The 20,691-nt window shown below is 43.8% G+C and overlaps 1 protein-coding gene and 2 long non-coding RNA genes across 6 annotated transcripts in view; 2 read left to right on the top strand and 1 right to left on the bottom strand.

Moving 5' to 3' along the window:
* The window catches only part of cbfa2t3 (CBFA2/RUNX1 partner transcriptional co-repressor 3), a 45,202-nt gene that overhangs the window by 15,949 nt on the left and 8,562 nt on the right, over positions 1 to 20,691 (bottom strand). For 3 of the 4 annotated variants that reach the window (XM_040124779.1, XM_040124789.1, XM_040124799.1), the window contains exons 3-5: positions 3,310 to 3,465; positions 814 to 1,055; positions 599 to 688 (exon numbers count right to left, since the gene is read on the bottom strand). In XM_040124779.1, the coding sequence (XP_039980713.1) occupies positions 599 to 688; positions 814 to 1,055; positions 3,310 to 3,465 (488 nt within the window). Of the gene's footprint in view, positions 1 to 598; positions 689 to 813; positions 1,056 to 3,309; positions 3,466 to 17,063; positions 18,225 to 20,691 lie in introns of those variants that run through there. The other variant, XM_040124808.1, reaches the window with a different exon arrangement.
* Positions 1,011 to 3,877, top strand: LOC120788786. Its single transcript, XR_005707303.1, has 3 exons — positions 1,011 to 1,096; positions 2,076 to 2,259; positions 3,783 to 3,877. It is a non-coding gene; the product is annotated as an uncharacterized LOC120788786 (long non-coding RNA).
* LOC120788781 lies at positions 3,890 to 6,178 on the top strand. The gene is made up of 3 exons (XR_005707302.1): positions 3,890 to 4,158; positions 4,390 to 4,472; positions 6,089 to 6,178. It is a non-coding gene; the product is annotated as an uncharacterized LOC120788781 (long non-coding RNA).

The following is a 20,691-nucleotide window of genomic DNA, read 5'->3' as shown; positions in this document are numbered from 1 at the left end:
CCAGATTAGGGTGAGAAAAAAAAGAAAGTGATAGATGAAGAGACAGGATGAGATAAGACAGGTCCCCTGACACATTCCTCTGCCATGTGTCTCTCTCTCCAGGGTGTGCTGGTGTGTATATTGTATGTGTGTGTGTGTGCGTCTGTATGTGTGCGTAAGAGTGCTGTCAAATAGCTCTCTCAGACCTGTCTGGTTGATATAACACAGCCATTGCTGCAATGTCCCAGATGCGGAGGATCATTGCACGCCAGGAGGTCTGACACACACACACACACACACACACACGCATACACCACTTTTAACGGACATTCACAAGCACGTCCAACCATCTTTTTCATAATACCGCAAGTACAGTTACAGTTACACAGTATACACCTAAGGTTTCTGATCAAGACAGAGTTTCCCTCCCCTCTTCTCTATGAACCCTTTCTGAGGCAGAATGGAAAGGAGCACAGATGACAGGAATACATATCTGCATACACAGAAACACATAGTCTTTAACACTGGCAATATGGATGGGTACAGTGAACTATGTGCTTGTCAACTGACTACATCAGGCTTGATTTATCTTACATAAAACCTGTACACGGACATTTACCTTCAGGAAGGGAATGACGAACGGCCTCAAAGGGAAGTTGGTGGCCTCATGAAGTTTGGAGTGAAACTCTTCGATAGTGAGTGTGGAGTTCTGTCCAAGACAACAAGGGATTGTAAAACAAAGAGTGGACACAAGAGTTGCTAAGAAAGAAAATTTTATAACACTTTCCTCCAGAGCCATCAAAATATTTCCACCTTAATATAATCACAACTTACCACCAGCCCCAACACAAGGCTGCGTACTCTCTCTCCAATCTCAGGTGATATGTCGTTGCCAAACTGCTGCAACGTGGTCAGGAAGCGCTTCAGCTTGCAGAGTTGCCGGGCACCGCAAGCTGGCGGGAGCTGCTGGTTGGACAGTGAGGCCGTTGAGGACATGGCCGGCCCGTTACTGAAGCCGTTAGGAGTGGACGGAGCACCGTTCAGCGATGTAGGAGAGTGGCTGCTCCCATTCAGCACTGCAGATAAACAGACAGAAGGAAGAGACAACGTGAATTGGGTCAGTATGGAGGGGCCTGGGGCCATCTGACAGATCTGGGGGCATGATGAGGGGAGAAGCACTTATATCCTGCTGATAGAGGAGTGTGTGGTTCAGATTAAATATAAGTGGAGCACACAATAGTCTCAAATTTGACAGCATGCCAACAGAATATGATGCACAAAGTGACTTCACTGGTGCAGTTTTCTGCCAGTCTGACTGAGCGCTGTGAGCGTGTGTTTGCAGTAACTTCAGCTGTCTCACAAGTGGTAGAGTGGTACATCTGACCCCTTCCACCCCTCCATCTCCCCCCGTATCAGTCTATTCCATCCTTCTCCTAACCCTCTCCCCCTCACTCACTCAGCAGGACACAACTATAAGAGGAACTTGTTAAAGAGGTGCCAAAAATAGTCCTGTGGCCCATGTTACTTTTATTCCAGTAGCAGGTGTGTATCCAAATCTGGACCTGCACCTGTCCACCAGCTGAAAGTAGATTTGCAGCTTTAAGGTTCAGAATAGACACAGCACTCATACACATATATAATCACTACCATATTCTTCTTAATGCAGGCACAAACAAACTCACAAATACACGGGAGCTCACGCACACACGTTTGACCTTTCCCCTGTTTTCATATTTTCATTTCCGAGCCAGATGACAAAAAATGCATGCAAACTACACCGTCAGTCTAAGATAAAGGAAACTGAAATGCTCTCTTTCAATCTGCTGTATCTCGTTATTTTTTAAGTACGCATTTGCATACATTATATTTGTGTAGCAGCAGCAACTTAATCTTTTCAAAATGTATTTACAGGCGTCCAGAGTTAGCCACTGTAGACTGTAACACTATATCGCGACCTCATATTTGAAAACAAGACTATATACACTTTAGTTGTTCAATAGTCTAGTTGTTGTGATACCTCTCAGGCATGCTTGTTGCTCTAATCTGTGGGTCGAGGGCCCTGAACACATATGGACTAACCCATGTGATCCCAACAGGCAGCGCTTGTGTTCTGGCTTTAGAGAGAGGGAGAGCTGCAAGGAGAGAGCTACACTGCTGACCCCCCGCCACAACAGGTGAAACAACATGGCCTGTCATTGCTATATAGGGAAGAAAGTAGTCTACACACCGCAACACCACCCTGGCTGATGTCCCCTGTCCCTACTGCTGCCTCACCAGCTGGTAAACAACACAGACACATTCACACATGCACTCAAAGACACTTGTCCCACCAGCAAGGGCATTCTGCACACCAAAAGACACACACATATACACACAGATAGATGCCTGCAGAGACACACACCTGACACACAAGTGACTTAAACACTTGTTCACCAGAACAGGGAAGAAACACATATTTGGAATTTCCCTTCATATAAAGTGTGCGTGACAGTTGACCTAAGAGGGACAAATGACTGTGTAGTCCTACAATGGACTACACAGTGGCCTCTGAGGTATTGCAAACGTGTATTCGTTTTTGTTATTTATTACCGATTAAAGGGTGAATAATTTCATTCTAATGTGTAGCAGGTCTTATAAGCGCACAGTGAAATACTATTGTAACAAGAATTATATGTCCGTTATATGTATTTCACTTTGAGACAAAATTGAGAGTTTTAAGAGTTTTGGGGGCATTTTTGCTTTTATTTGACAGTGGACAGTAAACAAATGGAGAGAGATGCAAGGGATGGAATTCAACAAAGGTCCGACTGGAATCAAACCGTAGACATTGCAATCACAGTATATGATATCCATCTTAATATTTAGGCCACTGATTCTAACATGAACATCAAAATGGCATTTGACCTACAAATTACAAAATCTAGGCTAAGATATGCATGTCAGCTCTGTAGAGAAGCATTACTTGAAATGCTGTACATACTAGCTCACATAACTATGGCTCTTCCTCAATGCTTACTGTGAAATGAAGAGTTAGAGCTGTTCCAGCGCTGGTTTGCTGGTCCAGCGCGTACAGTATACCAGCTCACTGTTTTTCTCACACCTGCCTGGTTAACTGCCTGCTGACATGACATATCAACACAAAAGGATCATCTTCAAGTCAAAGAAAACATATCTCATAGCAAGTAAGCTAAATAGATGAACAGCAAATAGTTTACGAGAAGGAATTTGGACTACAGATGATACTGATAGTAAATTCACACACATTTCTCAGTATAAAGTTGACCTTAGGTGTCATTTCAGAAAATCGTCCAAAATAGCAGGGATCCTTACTTGATTTACTGGTGGTGGGGGTGAATGAAGCACTGCGATTGGTTGCTTGGCTGACAGCCGGGGGTGGCGGAGGCATGTTGGGTGGGGTGGACCTGGGCTGGGTTTTCACATCCGCAGGTGAATCTGGCATTGTTCCAACCTTCTGCACTCTGCTACCTGAGATATGAAGGGAGAAAAAGACAGAGAAAAATGAAAAAAAAATATCATACTTCCAAAGTGGAGACAGCTGGTTAAGCACTGACACTTTCACCTGGGAACCATCGATTGTTTCCTTAAACCAAAAGCCTCATAAAAAGAACCAAAACAAATCAATGCAGAGAGTGGAAATGAATCCAAACTTGTATTGTGTTTGAGATTCATGGGCCTGGGAGACATACAGTAACACCTGCTCACTCGCTCAGCTGCTGCTGACTGAAATCCCCCCCCTTCTCTTCCCTCTCTCTCTTTCCTTCACACATACACACTCCATGTAGCTCTGACATCCCAATCAGTGCCCCTCCACTATAACCTCCAACCCCCAGACACACACACACACACACACACACACACACACACACACACACACACACACACACACTCCTCCCCGCCTGTCCCCTCTCGTCCCCTAGTTCAGACAGCCGGCTTGACAGCCAATGACAAGTGCAGCTGGATCTGCTGCTGTCCATCACTGTGGACTGGCTTTCAGAGCTCCGTCCTGCTACTAGAGGCTCCACTGTCCCCTGCCAGACACCCTGCAAGGACCAAACAAGGCAAGGCCAGGCCCTGTAACGTGAAGGGAATTGACGGTACAGCGACGGACATGTGAAGAAAACACGACACAGGGTGGATGTGCCACTGCCACAAGCATGCGTAAGGATGACCGTTGTCTTACATTCTGTATTTGTGGCAGAGGGCCTTATGTGGTCAATACATAGTGTATCTCCCACAAAAACACTGTCATGCACAAAACCGCATTCCCTAAAACAGACTTTTTGCAGCATACTGTATATACTATATACATAAGCAGCAGCTCTATTATTCGGTGATGTATCTGTTGAGTGTTGACTGTCCGTCTGTCTACGTGTCTGCCTGTCAGTGCAGCTGCTGGAACCAGATCCTTCTGCAATGTTAACCTGAGCTGGGAGGTGTGATGACTTTTGCAGCATGTTAAAAGATTGGATAAAGTATGTGTACATGTGTAACTGGCAGAGAGTGCAATAAATGTGCATTATGCAATGAAAAACAATGAAATCAATAAGCAGCACAGTTCATACATCAAGAGTAAGGAGAGAGGGCCCTCTTCTATTCTCTGGCAAGGCAGATGTGAACCACACTGTACAATTTATGTGGTATTCACTGATTCTGAATAGCTCTCGCAGCATCCTCTATCTCCTCTCTGTTTTTATTTTCTGCTCTTTCAGCTGTCTTTTAATGTGTTAACGGAAAAAAGGAGAAAAAATAGGACTCTATGTTTGTTCTCACAAAAATAGAACCCAAACAATTTACTACAGGAACCTTTCAAAAATTTCGAAAGCTTAATTCTACAGCCTCATACACACAGAGCAGAGGCCACAGCCAGAGTGGCCCCGTTATGAGATTCCACTTAGTAGCCAGCGATAATCTCTTATACTTATACAAATATAAAAAGTAGAAATACTACCAACACCACTCTTGAAGTCCTGCTCCAGCTTTTATACATCTTTACCTTGGTTTGAAATTCTGTGCATTGTTAATATATTGTCGTCACCAACTAACAAATTAAATCAATGTCACATAATGTATTATTCATTTCACTTCTCCCATGAGTGTTTTCCTCCACAAACCTCCTGACTCAGTTGCCCTCGGTCCTTGAGGTTAGCCTCTTTCTCAGAGCTCACTTAGAAGCGTTCAGCAGCTGGTGTCTGTATTTAAAAAGTGCCACTTTGGAGTGTGTTGTATGAGGGCCATTGACACAGTGATCCTCAAGAACACGAGGGGCACTCCGCTGTTTGACCCATGCCATACGCTCTGAACATAAACACACAAGGTTGTAGATAGAGGCAGACGGGGCCGGCTGGTATAAATAGATGCAGTCATTCTCTTCTATAGAAGCCTAAACACACAAACGAGCTCTCTGTGCTACTGAATCGGTGGGCTGCTTCCTGTAGGGAGGCAGCCATATGGTTCAGAAAACCTACTCTTTGATCAAATTTTACTGTGTTCGCTCATACAGTATACATGTAAACAAAAAATCCTAACAAGCCTTATACTAACCAATTGTACAAGTACTTTCGCATAATGTAGCTTAGTCCGTGTGTCCCCATATTGACAGGTCCGAAGCTGCAGCTTTACTCAAATGAACAAGAGCTGGACCCACATGTGATCCAAAGGCCATAATATTAAAATGCTTTTGTGACTTTCTCTCACACACAGCACAACTATTTTTGTCACTTCTTGGAGACTGAGAAGAGAGGAGTAGGAGAAGATGATCTGGGGAGTGCACTGTCTGTCTGCCTGTCTGTCTGTGTGCTCCCACCCTGGGATTATAGACAGCTGTTTAATCTGACCAGCTACAGGGACAGGGCACACACATACGCACCATGCACTGGATTTCACTTTTAATACATTAGGAAGTCTGCTAGGTCTGCAACCCCATCTGTGGCCATCTGTCCTCCTAGTGTGTTTTGTGCCGAAGGACATCACACTCATGCCGAAAGAAGTATCAAAAGAGAGACTGGTATACTAGTTAAAGTAGACCTGTGGTTAAGGTTTAGGTCTGGACCGTGCTTCTGTCTCATAGCTGCTCTATTTCCCCCTACAGGTTTTTATCTGAGTCTCTCAGAGGAGCCACTTTGTGATCAATACAGCTGAGAATAGATCTGCTCAGGATACAGATATGTTGCTGTCTGTCCCAAACACTCAATATTGAATATTATGCTGAAAATAAAACAATATGATACAATCATTACCTACCTCTCTGCCGCTATCTCTGTCTCTGTTTCCCTGAATCTCTGAACAGCTGTACTGTATGTCTGCACGTTTGACGTAATCGGGGCTAAAAGATTGCTCACCAAAGAAACAGTCTGCTGTCTGAGTTCTAAAAATGTTCTCTGTCTTCTACTTTCCCCTTGTGCAATGATGAAACAAAATGAAAAACAATTCACTGTGAGATACACAAAACAACAGATCCTGTACTGTACAACTGCACACACACAGTGCATAGGCTTGTCTAATTTTTTGAAGCATTTTCTGGAGTCTCATTATAGATTTAATGATATATGCTTTCATTAAAGCCCCTTAAAACAAACACTCATACACAAATAAATACCATCATGTACTGACAAACACTTAGAAGGCCATTCAGATGCTGGAAGTATATTTTGGTCTCGTTTCCCATGGCATATGTCTGTGCGTTGACCGTATGCATACTGTCTCTGTGTGTATACATGTGAATGTGTGTTTGTGCTTCCTCTGGAAATACAGCTGCAACTTATTAGCTTTTGCTAACCACTGCAGAACAGTCTCCTTAAATCCCCCCTGTCTATTCAATCTCGCATACTCTACAGAGACTCTTGTCAGTGACCACATAGCCCTAAAACTCTCCCTCTCTCTCTCGCTCCTTACATCCCTCCTTCGCTCCTTCCCTCCCACTGTAATTCCCCCAGTCTCCAGGAATGCTGTTGTTTTTAATTTCTCCCAGCTGCTCTGGCTGGCTGCCCAGCCGCCTGCCTTCCCACATCTGTTCCCTATCAGGCCACAGAGGAGTCCACACAAACAGAGCCTGAGCCCCTGGCCCCCCAACCCCCTACCAGGCCTTCAAATCAAAACATGGGATTGTAGCCCTGTGCCTTGGACCTAGGACTTATGGATACAGCACCTACAACACCCTACACTCTCATACTACCAGCCCAAATCCCACACAAAAGGAAAAGACGGCTGACTTCTGTAGTAGAATATCAACATGCCATCCTCCTGTGACCTAAAGGAATTTACAAAAAGAGAACACTTTCTTTCTGTTTGCCAACTAGTTCTATATTTTAATATGTGCCTTGTTATCACTTTGATGACTGAACTGTATCACAGGTAAGTTGGGAGTATGTGTGTTTGCGTGTATATTAGTGTGTCAGCACACAGGCTGCTTCTGTGGACAGATCCAAGACTCTACTTCATCTTAAACTGATTTAGGGCCCAGAGGCTTTAAAGCCCACACTAATGACAGGGTGGGAGAAAGGCCTGTACAATGCATGCACACGCACACACAAATGCATGCACACATGCTCACAAGTTTGCAGCATGTATACACAAACACAAATTTTCCCCTGCGTTACTCGAGAATCTCTGAGATAGTACACACGCAGCACCGGCTGAACAAACATGTTGAACAAAAAAACAAACAGGGGGTGGGGGTGGTTCTCCTTAATAAGCACTGACAAAAGCCATCCTGTCTTTGATCAGATTACCATGAGCAAATTATTGACAAGTCACCAGTTTTTCCAAGTTAAAAGCTTCACCATTTTCTTTTAAATGGGTAAACTGGCAAGAAAAGCAAGGATAACTTGAGGACAAGCAGGGAGTGAGGATGGATTAAAGATAATTTATCCAGGGCCAGAGGTGCTAAGGGTAGAGGAGTTGTATTTCTGTCTCTCTGAGCTGCAGGGATCCTGTCATACAGTGCTTATATCTGTGAAAGCTGTTATTGATGTAATTGTATTGAAGTTCTAGCGACCATCTGTTCTCCTTTGGGAGGGCCTGGCTCCTCTCGTCGGCAGTGAAGTGGTTATGTGCAGCATATCACTGATGCCGACGTGCTCGCAGAGAAAAAACTTCCTTTTCAGATTTTCCCAACGGCTGCTAATAAAATCCAGATGCTAGACTGGAGCTGTTTCTGCCTGGCTCCCTCACGCTCCCTCCTCCTTCTCTCTTCCCTCTCCATCTTCTGTCCTTCTACAACTCTTCTTTAATTGCCCCCCCCCCCTTCTCCCCTGTCTTTCTGCATTGCTAATCATTTATTCTGCTCTTTTCATCTACCTCTCCTCCCTTGCCCCCCCCCATCCATCCTCTGCTCTTTCTTTCTCTCCAGCCAATAACCCAGAGCCATTCCTAAATAAAGGAAAGTATTTGTGACATTCAGCCGAGGCGGGCTGTGCCAAGAACAACTCCCTGGCTAGCCAGACACATCTGGAGTGTGTTAGGATTGCACTGGGCAATGGTACCAACACTGGCTCTCCCACCACACATTCGCACACAGAAAATGGTCACAAATACTGGACCATAAGAATCATATACAAACTGGACTGCATATGTTTTCACCAAGATTGATTTTTTCATCTCACATTGAAAACTGTGCAACTACTGTTGCTCGCCAAACAGCCACGCAGCCCTAGGCACAAATTCTCTCTTGTACTTGTTACTGTATTGTTTACACTTCATCAGCAGCAACAGAAGAATACGCAGTTTATATGCACGATTGTGCAAATATATGACTACTTGCATGTACTCTGTGTATGCATGTGAACTACAATGAAGTGCATGCATTTGTATTGTGTTTCTGTATGCATCTGAGTGTATGTGTTTTGTGTGTGTGTGTGTGTGTGTGTGTGTGTGTGTGGCTCCAGGGTCTCTGTGTGAGAGGAGTTGAACACCTGAACATCAATAACTGTCATGTGGGCCACCTGGGACCCCACAGCCAGCTTGCACCATGGGCACACAGCCATCACCAGCACAGCTGCCACAGAGAGAGAGAGAGGGAGAGCAGAGATATGGGGAGGAAGTAGGAGACAAGAAAGAGACACACGCATATGAGGAAGCGACTGTGTATGTACATCTGGGAATGGGCCAGAGAGACAGAAACGCAGACAGACATGAGCAGAGAGAAGGATTTACATGTAGCTTCTGCTCTGCATGACAACTCTCCTTTGTTCCCACTCATCTACATCTTCTTTTCCTTGTCCTGTCAGCTGTGTGCCTAATTTTGCCAGCTGAGAGCTCAGCCTCAGGCTGCCATGATCCAACATTAGATCAGACTTTTTTTCGTCTTTCCCCTTTCTGTTAGTGGGCTCCGCTAACAGAAACAGAATTCATCTTAACATCCAGTACACTGTTGATACACTGGCATGAAACATTTTGACCATTCCTTTAAGAACTGACCTGACTACACTTGACTGGCTGCAGATGATTGTCACAGCAAGAGAGAGAAAGATGATGAATTACATTTCAAAATAACCAAACCTGGTTTGGTTTTAGAGTTCTGCTGAGACCTGACCAGAGTATGAGAGATCCCACCAAAATATCTGGTTTTGGGTCAGGGAGCAGAACTTTATGAGTAAATCTCATCAAGAAATGACACTGGGTCATGTGTAATTCCTGCCTTTGATTGTCTCAAGTGTATAGCACTGACTGCTTTAATCAATAACCAATAACCATCAATGCGTCATAAACACATATATTTAAGTAATAAAAAAGGAAAAAAAGTTTGAAAATTGCCCTGCCCCTCCGAGGATGTTCACAATGAGTGCACTTACATAAATAAGCTCCCCGATCCAAACACCTGCAGCCTCACCCAGCACCAATTAGCTCATCAGGCTTTTAATTACTCTGTTAATTGCATACAGGCAGCATGAAGGGCAGCCTGGGAATAGGGCAAGGGGGGCCTCCTGAGGGCCCAGCCTGACAAACCTGACAAACAAAGAGGAGGTTTTCTACCAACAGCAGCCACAACAGAGCGGCTCTGGAGGCTGGGAGGAGAAGCAGAGCGGGAGACAATAGGCCCTAGTGCTTCATCAGCAGCGCTGTAGCACGAATTGATATCACTTCCTGTGATATCACTGTCCTGTCAGTTTGCCATGGAGGCCAAAACCGTGAACTGAGTGACGAGTGAGCCTGGGGACAGCAGAGACATAGAGAAACATAGGAGAGAGGAGCGGTGCCATGCGAAGAGAGTTATGTGTACATCTGTGAGCAGCTACGCTACATCTGGATTAGTTCATATTGGTCACAGGAGGGCGGGGGTGGGGGGGTTGGAGGGGTGGAAGGGTTGCTGAGAGGAGCAAGCGTGGGAATGTCCCACTGTTAAGTTTAGGGCATGTGGGCTTATTGTATTTGTGGGAGAGTTAGGCTGGAGTCTTCACAGAGTGACCTGTCTGTCATAGAACGCTGCGATAACACAAACATCCTCTTAACTGTGCACAGTCTGGACACGCACATAGGCAAACAGAACTACAGCTAACATGAGAAAGGGAACACAGGAGGGAGGAATTCTGTACTTGTTTTCTCCTCGTGTTATTTGGCGCTTATTCTTCATCCTTAGCAAATGTCTCTATCTATTGATCCTTCAGTGTATTAGTCTAGCTGCCTGTCTGTCTCACCCTCATAGCAGATGTCCTCCCTTCAATTCTTCCAGGAGCAGTGTTTGAGGAGGTGTATCCAGGAAACAGTGGCCGGCGCTCACTTCCTGTGTGACAGGTGTGCGATGGAGGCCTGACAGCTGCTGTCCTGCTCTCTCTTTCCCTCTCTGTATTCGTCTCTCCTGTTTCTCCCTCATTCCAGCCAGCTGCAGCAGAGAGCAGCTCTGTTTGTTCTTACGTCACCGCTGCTGCCTGCTGATTTATGGAGCACAAAAGACTTAGATTTGACCCTGTGACACATGCACATACACCACGGCAACTGCAGCATCTCCGTCCTTTCTCCTCAAAAACCCTCAAATCTTTGCGCGTGTGATGCAAAGCGTGTTAAATAGAATGTGTGAATTGTGGCTGCCTATTTTTCTACCCATGTCTCTCGCGCTTATGTTTTGTGCACCATTAAAAATCTGACACTGAGCTGTCACTTACAGCTAAGATAGGGAAACAAACAGCAGGTTAATCATTTTCTTACATGATGTCATGTATTTCATTTCATTCAGTGTTGAATGTCTGCTCTGTCACAGTGGAGCTGTCACCGCTGACAAAACTGTCTGTAGCCTGAACTGCTCCCAAGCCTGCCAGCACTCTCATACCTCTTCATATGGCCCTCAGGTACAGTGACATCAGCCAGGCATGGGTAGGGTATTCTGTATTATCCTGCAGGAACCTATAGGTTTCTCACATACACGCGCATTGACGTGTGAACGCACAAACAAACGGGAAAGGGGGGGTGGGGGGCATTCATGTGACAGGTACGAGAGAAGCTTTGACAGTTTCTCCATTTAGCTTACAGCCAGCTCATGCTGGAAGCTGCCGAAATAAATACCAGCTACTCCTCTGGGACACAAGCCGACTAAGGGACGCTGCCACAGAAACAGAATGAGGGGGAGAAGAAAGAGAGTCACTGCGATGCTAATAACATGCTGATTATGTGAGCTAATTGGCAAATTAAGACGACCCCCTGTCGTGTCACGGTCAAAGTCAGTGGACAGCAAGCAGTGCCCCAATAAAGGAACTTTTGTGAATCAGGGGGTCCAAATCAATACATCACAAACCTGTGATTTATAACAAAAGGTGTTTCTGTTTGAAGGATTTAAAAAAAGGTATTATGTCTCCAACATAATCACAACAATGCTGTTTATCTGACAGCCAACAGAGGCATGTAAAGACCTCTCCGTACATGATATCTGTGAGGGCAGGGCATATTACTAAATGGATGATCTCTCTCTATCTGAGGTCGTACTTGAAAGACTGAGTGGAAACCATCAAACACAGCCCCTACACCCTGCTGTGGCTCCTGATGACTTTAAATGCCAGCCCATGACTCACTCCTTAAAAAGTGACCACTGCTCTTTGACATATCAAGAAAATCTCTGACCTTCCCCTCTCTGCACTTCAAATACCTCTGAAAAGCTAAAATGTCCATTTCCTAGTGAAATTACTACTTTACACAGGCAATACTTTTATCTAAAGGGGGCAGAGTTTGTGTGTGCGTGTGTGTGTAGACAAAGACAGAGAGGCAGAGGAAGGAAGGCTGGAGCCAAGATTAAGGTCTGTACAACTAACTGGTAACACAACCGCACTCGGTGGCTCAGCCTCCCATTTGAAGAGAGACGGAACCATCTGTGTGGCACAGGATCTGTTTCCAGGAGATAACAGCTTTTTTAATTTCACAAATACTGTACAGAGAGAGAGAGAGAGAGAGAGAGTGAATGTGAGAGACGTGCCTTCCTTCCAATCTCTGCCTGCATGCTCCTCCGTTGCAGAACTTCCCGAGACGTCCAGAGAGGACCGCTTTGAGTGGACGCCTTAATAAATTCAGTCTGTGTTCCTTTGTGCTTGTTTACTCCCTGCCTGTGATAAAGGCCTCGGCGTGGGGCAGAAGGAAAGGGAGGGATTCATTATATCATGAAGCGGTGGCGATGTGAACTTCCCATTTTCTCTGTTGGTCTGTCCATTTGGCTTGATTAAAATAGAGCTAATCGCTACTGTAGATTAGCCCAGCTGTTTCCTTTGTCTGACGCTGATCTGAACACACTTCCTAACATGAAGAGGAGGCGGTGGGAGGTGAGAAGGTGCCACAGGGAGAATGGGACATGGAAGAGGGTTAAAAGAAGGTCAGAGGTCAGTGGGCAAGCGAGGAAGTAAAAGGTGAGGAAGGAGAGTGGGAGGTGAAATAGGCACAAGACAAGGAAGGGAGGAGGAGGAAGGGGTTTTTCTTTCTTGGCTGTAGCTGTCAGCATTTCAGCTATACTGAACATGTGAATTCATCGATGTTGTGACATTTGTTTGCGAATGCATTCATAATTGAGCATTTCTGTGCTCTGTAAATGTGCCTCCCTTTTGAAATGCATAGTTGAAGGTGCAATTTGTCAATACTGTATATGCTGAGGTAATTTTATTAGAATAAAGAGTCAATTCAACAAATAATTTCCAGAAATGGTCAACCATAAATGGTGAGTTTTCACCCTTGAATTTCACAGAGGAGGTAATTGGAGGTTTTCACCTGCTCAGCATGCATGGAAATCTGGAGAAAAGACACTAGATAATTCCAGTGAATGCAAACCAGTGTTATGACTTACTCTGAAGAAATGGTAAGTGTGTGTTTGTGTGTGTGTGTGTGTGTGTGTATACTGTATGTTATTCTTTGGAATCTGTGTGGATGTGTGCACACTTAGGGCAGAGAACGAGGAGAAGAGAGAGAGTGATATTTCACACACACGCATTCGGGGTTTTACTTGGCCTGCGCCCCCTTCTCTGCTCCCACGCTGTGGCGTCAGCAGGCCAGTCATCCAGCAAGTGTGTTTCTCATTCCATCAGATGTTGGGAAGCTGTTCGCTTCTCTGCTCTAGTGTCTGACATTCTCCATCTCCCCAGAGAGGCTGGCAGCCTTGTCGCAGTAATGTTAAACACATGTGGAACAGACCAGGGCAGAGCAGACCAACACACACACACACACACACACACACACACACACACACACACACACACACACACAGGAAGAAGGACGGAGCAGGAGGCAGCCAGAACCGCACTGTTCTTTCCCATTATATATTAGGATAAACAGCAAAGAAACCATAGAGATTCAGCGCCGGGAAAGTCACTTCATCACTTGCTCCCATATTTTCACAAAAACACGGACACTTACACCCTGATCTCATTGAACTCAATTAAACTGTGTCTCTGGTGTGAGGATCAATGCTGCAAAAGACTAACTGCCATTTATTTGTCATACTGAAGTGAGAAATACCAAAGAACAACTAACAAAAGTCAAATAACCCTCATTACTCTCTGTAACACTTCACTTCCTCCTCTTTAAGAAGCATCCCAGTTTGGTGGTCCTTCATTTTTTGCTTCCACCTTAACACAGACACACCAGGTGGCAACAGTTAGAATACTTCTGTTACTAAACATTGTGGCAGTTTTTTGGCCTACTGTAGCTATTTCTTTACTGCGAAACAAACTAAACAGATGATGCACCTTTCCCTCTTATTGTGAAACAGTCCTCATCTGTTGGTTGGTAATGTTCTTGCCCTTGAGGCAAGGCTGAGTGAACGCATACAATCAGCTAGACTCCTGTTCTTCAGTGGCAACTTGTGTCACAAATGATTAATTTAGAGTACAGAAACATAAACAATACTTCTGTTGTACTGACACCTGAAACATTTTTACACATGTCAAAAGGAACAAGTATGAACTGAAGAGACTTTCACACAAATCACCTTGTTTTGACTCATTTGGTGTGCTTTTCTGTAAGAACACAGTGTTATTAATTGTTAATATTGTATATACACAGAGCCTTTTATTTAGGGCCATTGGGCAGGAAGGAAGTCACTCATACACAAACATAAACAAAAATAGGCTACAAACACACAGTGTAACTTTGCGTCTTTGCTGTAACTTATTAACACAAGCAATATGACTGACTGGCTAGAAAGAGGAAGAAGAAAAAAAAAGTTCTTCTTCTTCATAAAATCGCATGTTCTTTGAAACTAGTCCTTCTCTGAAGTTTTTCTTTTTTCTTTCCTCTTTGGCTCAGCAGTTCACAACTAATACATGTAAAAAATACGATGAGATGTTGTGAGTAGATATGGCTCCTTTTCAAGAGGCTCTGTGGCATCAGATATTACACCGTATATATATATATAGAAATATCTGTTTGTTGACTTACAGGAAGGCCATACATACACAGAGACACACGTCAACACAAGCACACATAGGCCTGATGTCTTTGGCTTGTGTCAACCGCTTGTCTTGTTTGTGACGGCCCAGGTGTCTGTGTTGTGCTGACCACCTGACCGGCTCGCTGTGCGCTTGCAGCTCCCGCCCACCTGAGGCCATCTGCTCCCCTCATTAATTAGGAGGCAGCCAGTTTCACCTGCACTGCCCGCATTTAGTTCACAATAATTACCACACACACACACACACACACACACACACATACACACACACAAAGCGCACTCAACAAGCCCACACACTTATACGGTAAACACGTAAGCTGTACCCAGATCCTGCAGCATCAAGTCACAGTACAGCAACGGATGACACAGACACTGTCAGACTGAGAAGATGAAAAATAGTAATGACTTTCACTATCTCCTGCATTTTTGCTGTCAAACGCCTGATATATAACTCACTGATAAGGTATCTCGTTAACACTGGCACATGCAAGAGTACAAAAAATATTGTGCCTTTAATAACTTGATGGTATAACATTTGTCACGATGTGCCTGATACTGCAGCAGCGATTCACAGAATATTAAAAGAAGAAAACACGATGCTGCTTCTTCAGACAAAAACAGGTTATCTCGCTTTCTTTTAACGTCCTGTGGTATGTTCTCTTCTGTATATTAAACAGGAGACATCCCTCCCATGCACCTGTGGTGGATGGGAACTGAATAAACACTCGGCACGCTGGGGTCCTAATGAATGGCCTGCGTTTTAAGAGAGCTACTCAATGATGAAGTGGGGACATCTGCTTTAGCAGGCGGCTGGTCGGGCCGAGCTGAGTGATGGGACGGCCAGCATTTGGAAGGAGAGAGAAAGACATGCTCGCTTGGTGGTGATGAAGGTATAATGTGCGGTGAGGCAGGGCGTCTGCACTGCGGTTTCACCTCTGCACCCCCCCCATCCATTGTTCGAGACTATTATCAACTGTTCAATAATTCAGATGATATTTACCAGGGCCAATTATACAGGGCCGTGTCCTGCAGAGAAAATGGACTGAGTGTTTTACTGTTGCACTCTTAGGCGGAAGAGTGCGCTGCTGAGGCTGTTCAAGTTGGGTTGAAACCTTTGGCTGGACCTGTGTCCTCTTGGGGAGTGTCCCGACAGTCACAAGCGTTGTTATAAATCATACATCATAATTTCAGCTTTTTTTTTTTAACTCACTTACGAGTTGGGTTTATATCCTTTGGTTTCCATAGTTTTTCTGTTAAACATTTTTTTCCACCTTTATCTTTGACGTCTTCACAGAACGGTATAGTAATACAAACACCCGGCACTCATTGCTCTTCAAGTTTCTTATTGCTTTCTTACACAAAAGTAAACACTGCACTGCACTGCTGTATCATATGAAAAATGGAGGGGCTATTGGGAGGCACCATGGAGTTCAGTTCAAGGTAAAGGTCTAAATTTATCCCATCACACCCATCACCTCCATCCAGTCCAGGTGGACACCAAGTTCATAGAGACCAAAGGTTTTGTGTCATCACTTTGTCTCAACATCAGTTTGATGCGCAGCACAGACTGGTGGGGACGACAACTCACACCCCTGAGTCTCTCTCTCTCGCTCTCTTTCTCTCTTTCTTTCTCTCCATCTCAGCATTCTCACCACAACTCCTTCATTACAGTAAAGTAACAAAAAGAAAAGTGCTGATAATAAAAATAATGATAACATCAACAGTATCCATAACTGTCCACATATCCCCATTTCTACATCTATTATAAGCAACATATAAATAATAAGAAATGTGCTATTTCACTTGCAGAAAACACATTGTTTTATCTATATTCAGTATCCTAAACCCTCTAAAGACAACTTAGCATGTAAAAGGGCGACATTAAAGTCGATAGACTCAGAAGAAAAAAAGATAAACATAGCAAAACAGAATATAGAAAGCAGGTACATGGACAGTAGCCTGGTTTGTCTTCACCTTCACGTTTACTCTCACAGAGCTGCAAACATAGTTCTGGCCAGAATGAGTTTCAATTTGAGATATTTCAGCAGTCAAAATAGGCAACACTTCTTCCATTGTAACAAATGCTCCGAGAAGGGACTATTACAAAGACCTGCTGTATGCTCTTGCAATCCCTCAGTGCATTTTAAAACAGTTCACACCAATAAAAAATTAAATGATTTGCCCCAATACAGTCGAGTTTGCAGGATGTACTTACTTTGTGAAGGTCGAGGTCAAGCTGAGGTAATTATAGCGGTGATAATCCACAGAAAAAGGTTGCTAAAACAGGTTTTATAGCGTCTCAATCCTCATTATTTGGAAAAAAAATGGATAAAGCCTTCGCTAAATAGTGCGGAAAACTATTCAGGTGTTATTCCCTTTTTTGTTTCTGAAATATTGAGAGGAAGGAGAGGCAGAAGCCACAGTGTAACACAAAAGAAAATGTTTAACTTTCCTTTGGAAGTTCAAAAGGGGTCTTGACTTTCCAGGTTTAATAAATTATGAGGTATTTCTCTTCTCAGTTATATCGACAGAGAAAGAAATTAAATCAAAGCCAGGGCTCCTGGATCCTTAAGAACATTGATGTCTTTGGTTTTGCAGTCTGTGAGTTGTTGTTGTTTTTTTTTTTTATTAAAGCAACGGTGATGTGGGAAAAAAAAATAAAAACCACAACTTGTCCCAGTCATGTAAATCCGCTCTTGCTCATTTGAACCATCCTAGATAGAAGAAATCAAGGAAAATGAATGCGGTTTAAGAAAGGTCCTTTCTGTTGTTTTTAAAGCAGACAAAACTATTAACCAGTTTCTGTTTTGTTACTGTAAGTCCAACAATCCTTTCGTCTCCCGTGTAAAAATTCAAATGATTAAGATGCGGATCCTCTTGTCTGCAGGGTGCGTCTTTTACTCCCCCTGTGACAACTTTAAAACCCTCTTCTTCAGATCATAGTTTTGCCACGGTCCGTGCGTCAGAAATAATGTCCCACGCATCCGAAGAGATATATTCGTCTCCTTTTTTTTTTTTTTTTTTTTTTTTTTTCTTTCTCTTTTTGTTTAAACAGCGCAGTTTCTTTACAGCCTGTGGACAGGCTACCCTTCTACCACGTTTCTCTGTAACTATGGTCCTTGTCCTCCTCCTCCGACGCGCCGATCCTCCGCCAAGCTGTCTTCAGATGGTGTAATAAAATATTCACTTCTCCAAAAGAAAAATCACAATCAGCTGAGCATACTTTGAGGGAGGGGGAGAGGGGGGGGGGCTCGTCCCGTGGATTCACAATTTGGGGTTTTCAGACTTGTTTTGTCTTCACTGATGAGTGGAGCTGGCGGGCCCACTGTACGCAGTAACCGCGGCTCTCTCCTCCTCCTCCTCTCTCTCTCTCTCTGTCCTCGCTGTAGCCTTCTGTCTGCGTTTAAACACCATCTGGAGCTCCTAACCTCTCTCTCTCTCTCTCTCTCTCTCTCTCTCTCTCCCGCTCTCTCCCTCTCTCGCTCCCCCCCTTCTCTCTCGGGTACCATCAGAGGCAAGAGCTGGCAGCTATTGTACAGGAATCCTTTCTAAATTGAAGAAGATCCAAATTGAACCGCACAAACCTCCACACTGGTCCGAAATTATTAAGATTATGCCACTGGAAGCTGAATATACGGCACTTTATTACAGAACGACACCTGCATGAACGCCTATGGAACTTAAACAGCGGTTATGGGCAACGCTTGGCTGAAATGTCAGTTTTTACAATAAAATGTACAGAAAAATATGTACATAATATAAATTATGCATATGTATGGCTTGCAAAGTGTCGCCCCAAACTAATTTTATCCTGTCCTATAATTTCAGACACCAAACCAGTCAAATCAAAGAGCAATGAACTGAGTAAAATACAACAGCTTTATTGTCCCGTTGTCTGCCCGTGGGGGGCGCTGTTTCCTCACATCAAGACACCAAGGGCAACAAGGAAAGCAGAATTGCGTCTATAAGAGTGCAGACTTTATTTACTTTATTTAACACTTGAATGACATAAAGAGAACAGCAATTAATGCAAAATATTGTCGTTGTATCAACGTGAACGCTCACCAGTAAATACTGCATAGCTTGTAAACATTTATGGAGTTTTCTTTGTGTTGTCAGGTGTTGTCAGAAATAGGCAGCTGCAGGGACTGATGTGAAGATGGATAGATAGAGGACAGAAGACGCATTTGTCCTGTACAGTAAATAGTTATTTTTGAATAGGTACCTCATAATGTAGCATAGTGTTGTCTTACCGTGTATAGTACATATTATCATAACATCAATATCCCCTTTTTATTATTGCTGAAATAATAAAACGGGGATATTAATGCTCCAATTTAATTAACTGTTTCAACCTTTTATTCTTTTTAAGGTGACCGTGTAACATCTGTCCTACTCTGAAAGTACGACAGATTAGTCTGTAAATAATTGTTTTATTCACTGAATAATCAGTCAATTATTTTTTATTTGAGTCATTGATTAATCGTTTAGTCTATAAAATTCCAGGAAATAGGCAAGTGGATGTTTTCAAATTGCTTGGTTTGCCTGTCCAACCATCCAAAACCAAAAGGTATTGAATTAAATTAGTTAATGTTATAAAACAGAGAAAAGCAGAAATTCCTCATTTTTGAAAGACCGCAGCCAGTGAATGTTTTGATATTTTTTTTCATCACATACCAAAAATATTAATTGACTATTAGGATTGTTGCAGATTCATTTTGTGTCAGTCAGTGAGTTCATTAATCCACTAATCAGTTCAGCTCTACTACTGATGAAAAATGACTTTTGGCTGAGTTTGGTGCATTTACAGTAATGTTTATTGATGTACATTACCAATAAATATATAGACAAATATATAAGATAGGCAGACAGAAATCCAGAGAGATAGCGAGAACTAGGCAGGTACATTTGGTTCGCTTATAGTGAGAACCCTCCACCTGTCCACACTGGTCTGTTAGTCCCGCTGCCCACCCACCTGCCCTCTCTCTCCCCCTGGCGGACACACACACACACACACACACACACACACACACACACACACACACACACACACACACACACACACACACACACACACACACGCAGGCACACACACATACCCATGTAGGGGGACAGAAGACAAAGCTGACACCCTCCTGACCCCTCCTGTGTCTACAGAACAAACAGAACCAGCTTGTAAAGTACACACAGACAGCTGCTCTGCCCCAACTCCAGTCTCACCAGCCTCACCAGCCTCAAACAGAAACGCTGCCGTCATATGGAGCCAGGAGGACTTTCGAAAAATGCTCCAGTACTGATTCAATAATTTGAACAAGCGTGCAGGGGAAACCCCTGTGCTCTTAGATTGGAATGTAACAGTTTCCTGCACGGCCCACGAGAAAGAATAACTTCAGGTAACCTAACGTCCAGTGCTAGTGTTTTTGTTCCAACCACCACATGTCGATTTACCGTAGAGCTGCTGCTGTAGACATGGCCAGACACAAACACACATACAAACAGTGAAATACACCGACATTACAGCATAAACAGATGCACAGGCAATTAAAAGCTGGGTCTGTCAGAATCAGAGCATGCTGGAAGTATGGTTGTCAAGGAGATGGATTGTTAATGAAACTAACTCTCTATATTTCTCTTTCTCTCTTTCAGAGTTATGGCCCTAGTTGGCTCTGTATACATGCAGCATTGTATGTGCGTGTGTGTGAGTGTGTGTGTGTGTGTGTGTGTGTGCGTGTGTGTGTGCGTCTACTTAGTATGTTACTGTAGGTGGCTTATTTGTTTCCTGTGGAAAATACTGAAAAGGGTAGAGGTGTGCGAGTTTGTGTGTGTCTGTGTGGCCTTGAGTG

Source organism: Xiphias gladius, chromosome 1 (genome assembly GCF_016859285.1).
Source record: "Xiphias gladius isolate SHS-SW01 ecotype Sanya breed wild chromosome 1, ASM1685928v1, whole genome shotgun sequence".
Lineage (NCBI taxonomy): Eukaryota > Metazoa > Chordata > Actinopteri > Istiophoriformes > Xiphiidae > Xiphias > Xiphias gladius.
This window is presented reverse-complemented; position numbering and strand designations above follow the sequence as displayed.